Source organism: Amphimedon queenslandica, unplaced genomic scaffold (assembly GCF_000090795.2).
Source record: "Amphimedon queenslandica unplaced genomic scaffold, v1.1 AMPQUscaffold_12919, whole genome shotgun sequence".
Lineage (NCBI taxonomy): Eukaryota > Metazoa > Porifera > Demospongiae > Haplosclerida > Niphatidae > Amphimedon > Amphimedon queenslandica.
In genome coordinates, this window is record NW_003546845.1 from 1 (window position 1) to 3,515 (window position 3,515).

The 3,515-nt window shown below is 37.3% G+C and overlaps 2 protein-coding genes across 4 annotated transcripts in view; both read left to right on the forward strand.

Annotated features, from left to right (window-relative positions):
* Positions 1-6: 6 nt before the first annotated feature.
* Positions 7-3,515, forward strand: part of LOC105314436 (deleted in malignant brain tumors 1 protein-like) — an 11,520-nt gene continuing 8,011 nt past the window's right edge. For 2 of the 3 annotated variants that reach the window (XM_011408604.2, XM_020002418.1), the window contains exons 1-5: positions 7-369; positions 976-1,143; positions 1,553-1,708; positions 1,769-1,927; positions 2,010-2,171. In XM_011408604.2, coding sequence (XP_011406906.2) covers positions 1,819-1,927; positions 2,010-2,171 — 271 coding nt within the window. In that variant the 5' untranslated portion in view covers positions 7-369; positions 976-1,143; positions 1,553-1,708; positions 1,769-1,818. Of the gene's footprint in view, positions 370-805; positions 877-975; positions 1,144-1,552; positions 1,709-1,768; positions 1,928-2,009; positions 2,172-3,515 lie in introns of all 3 variants that reach the window. The other variant, XM_020002417.1, reaches the window with a different exon arrangement.
* LOC109586238 (neurotrypsin-like) lies at positions 208-1,784 on the forward strand (the record flags this gene model as incomplete). Its single annotated transcript, XM_020002412.1, has 4 exons — positions 208-369; positions 976-1,143; positions 1,553-1,691; positions 1,769-1,784. Coding segments are annotated over 4 exons (485 nt in total), but the record flags the coding sequence as incomplete, so codon positions are not given.

Genomic DNA, 3,515 nt, shown 5'->3' on the forward strand with positions numbered 1-3,515 from the left:
GTGCACTATTGCACTTTTATTAAAACAAGCACATACTCTTTACTTATATGCCACATTATACATGCATATACATGTACCCACTCTACAACTTTTCATTGTACTTTTATTGACACTGGAATGAGAACTTTCCCATCACAATTGTTATACCTCATTGATATTACTGATAATAAATCAATTCTTTATAAGTGATCTTACTTTAATTGGTAGGTCAATGTAGTCAGGGTTCACTTCGTCTTGTCAATGGTGGTAGATATCATGAAGGTCGCCTTGAGATATGCTATCGTAATAGCTGGGGAACAGTCTGTGATGATGGCTGGTCTAATTTTAGTGCTCAAGTTGTATGCAGACAGCTTGGATTCCGTGCTACTGGTAAGCTTGAAGCTATGAAACTAATACTACGTTTACACTAGCTTCTTTAACTGAGCCAGCCCTGTTAAAGTGGGCCAACACAGTTTCATTTGATAGTGTAAACAGTAATCAAACTGAGCTGAAGTGAGCTGGGCCAAACTAGGCCAGCATGGTTAGTACAGCAGGGCCAGCTCAGCCTGGTTCAGCATGGTTTGGCCCACTTCAGTAGTGTAAACGTAATATAATGATATAAATTTCAGTAAAACTATACTAGCCAATGTGTTAAAAAGGTCATGCATAAAAGGGTCAATCATGCATGCATTTTTTTACATAAATATTGAAGCCACTAGGTTATAATGCAGTAAATAAAGTTTGTCATATAAAATGAATAAACATTACAGTTTCATTAGCTGGGAGGAAATTTCTGAATATTAAATAAGCTATTTCCTTTCTGTAGTTGAATTGCATAGTTGAAGTACTTACCACTTATCAGATACTAATGATAGCTCCTAAAAGAATTGAATAAAAGTGAAGAGTTTACTAACATACAATAATTCAAAATATCACATTCCATAGAATAGATGATATAATTTATAAATAAGTATATTTTTTATTTTCTAATTTTAGGTGCTTATTATCGTGGTGAAGCCTTCTTTGGACGAGGGACTGGTAATATAGTATTAGATGATGTTAGTTGTGTTGGTATTGAAACAGCTTTATACAGGCAATGCCATCATAGACCTCCTCTGGTACACGATTGTACTCATAATGAAGATGTTGGAGTGGTTTGTCCTGGTAGGCATAAGTAATAGTTAATACATGGGGCGGCGTGTTCTATCTGATTTATCCGCACGAGCTTCCGGTCGAGTCGCTAAAAATAGCGCACGAGGCCGAAGGCCGAGTGCGCTATTTTAGCGACGAGACCGGAAGCGAGTGCAGATAAATCAGATAGCACACAACGCCACATGTATTAATTGTTTTAGTGTATAGTTCCAGCAAAGATTGCACGTGCTCTACTATCACTGATATCACACTGCTGCACATTAAACAAATGAGTGTGCTATTTATAATATCACACTGCGGTATTGGTGGGAGTGTTCTGTGGGTTTTATCACAACTGTTAGGCCTTTGATCTTTGCTGCAACTATACATTAAATCATGATAATGCTGTTCATTATGTCATTTATTTAATTATTTATTTCAGAACCATTTGATGGTTCAGTTCGTCTTGTTGGAGGATCTAATAGTTCTGTAGGACGTGTTGAAGTATACCGTAGTGGATCATGGGGTACTGTCTGCGATGATTATTGGGACTATAGGGATGCTAGTGTTGTATGTAGACAGTTAGGATATGGATCAGGTATTGATATTACAGTCTCACATTACAAATGTATTAAGTGTTGCAATCCTTTTATATTAGGGACTGTACTTACTAATGCTCATTTTGGACAAGGAACAGGAGGCATATTCATGAATGAAGTTGCTTGTACTGGATATGAGTTATTCCTTACCAACTGCTCTCATACAGTTAATCATAATTGTAGTCATTATGAGGATGCTGGAGTTAGATGCTCACAAAGTAAGGATTATACTATAATAGTAGCTGTTCAGTCAGTTATGATGTACATGTACATGTACTTGAATTTTTTATTTTATTACAGCTTGCTTTGATGGATCAGTTCGTCTTGTTCGAGGATCCAACAGTTTAGAAGGACGTGTTGAAGTATGCAGAAATGGATCATGGGGTACTGTCTGTGATGATTCATGGGACAATACTGATGCCACTGTTGTATGTAGACAGTTAGGATTACGACATGCAATTGGTAAGATAACATTTCAGTCCTTTTATAATAAGGGTTTCTACAGTGTTTTGGCATAGTGCTAAGCTCATTTTTTGAGCAATTTTAAACTACCGTATAGCGGAAAATTTTTGTGGCCCAAAAATCTCGTGGATCCATTTAAAAATCAATTTTGTGGCTTTAATTTTTGTGGTTTTCTACTTTTTGGCCATCTTGAACCGTATTGAATCAATTTTTATGGATTTTATTTTTGTGGCTTTTGAAAAAATGCAAAAAAATTTTGGGCCACTAAAATTTTCCGCTATACGGTACATAAAAGTTGCTCAAAAATACCAAATATACCTTACTGCCACTGGTATTTTGTCAATCATGATAAGGATATAATTCCTATCATGTTTTCTGATGCATATGCTGTATACGTTCAAATTTTCAAGTGTTTAAAATTTCGTGTTTTCAATGAAATGTGCTCAAAAGTTAATATTCATGTGAGCTAATTTTTGTGTTCTGGCCATAGTCTACATACAATAGAATGGCATTAGAGGTGGTTTAAATTTTGTAAATTAAGGTGAGCACAATAATAACAAAATTTAATGCACCTCGAAAATTAAGATGCGTACAGTACATTTTCTTATGTTGTGTAGAAAGTTTGATCTGATTTTGTGGAGTGCTAACGAGGAAGATCAATCTTACCATTGATCTGACTAGACAATTATATTGTATGTGTAGACATTCTAGGGCTGTTTTATGTGTTAATGTGAAGTTATGTGTAAATGTATGTCACTGATTAGTCTTTTTAGTTTTGTTATTTAAGGTAGAGCGAGTGATTGAGAGAGAGTCTTTTGTTTAAAGAAAATTTTCACTGTAAAGAGGGAAATCTAGCTCGGGCGCGTTACATTTGGTGGCAGCGGTGGGATATCTCAAACAGCAGCAGAGAAAGACCCACTTATCAACTAGAGGAGCAAAGACAACACTGTATTGTTGAGGTTGTCTTTCTATGTCAAGCAGCAGAGGAGAAAGAACTCAGTATTTGCTACGGGACGTACCGAGTCAGGACTACGCAAGGCAGTTACGAGGACCGCCTACATCAAGGAGAGAAACAGGAGAGAAACAGTTCTTACTTGAGACGGAGGAGTCAAACGAGCTAGATTTAGAGCAAGTGGAAGACAGTACAAGCAGAGGAGAAGCGATGGAGCAGTTGGCGACAGCTTTAACGAGTCTTGTTCAGTTGCAACAGGAGCAACAACGCCGTTGGGAGACAACGCAGCAGCAACAAGAGGAGCGTCGACAAGAAGAGGAGCAACATCGTCAAAGACAGTTCCAGGAGTACCAGGAGCAGGTACGCATCATGCAGGAGCAGCATATACAACA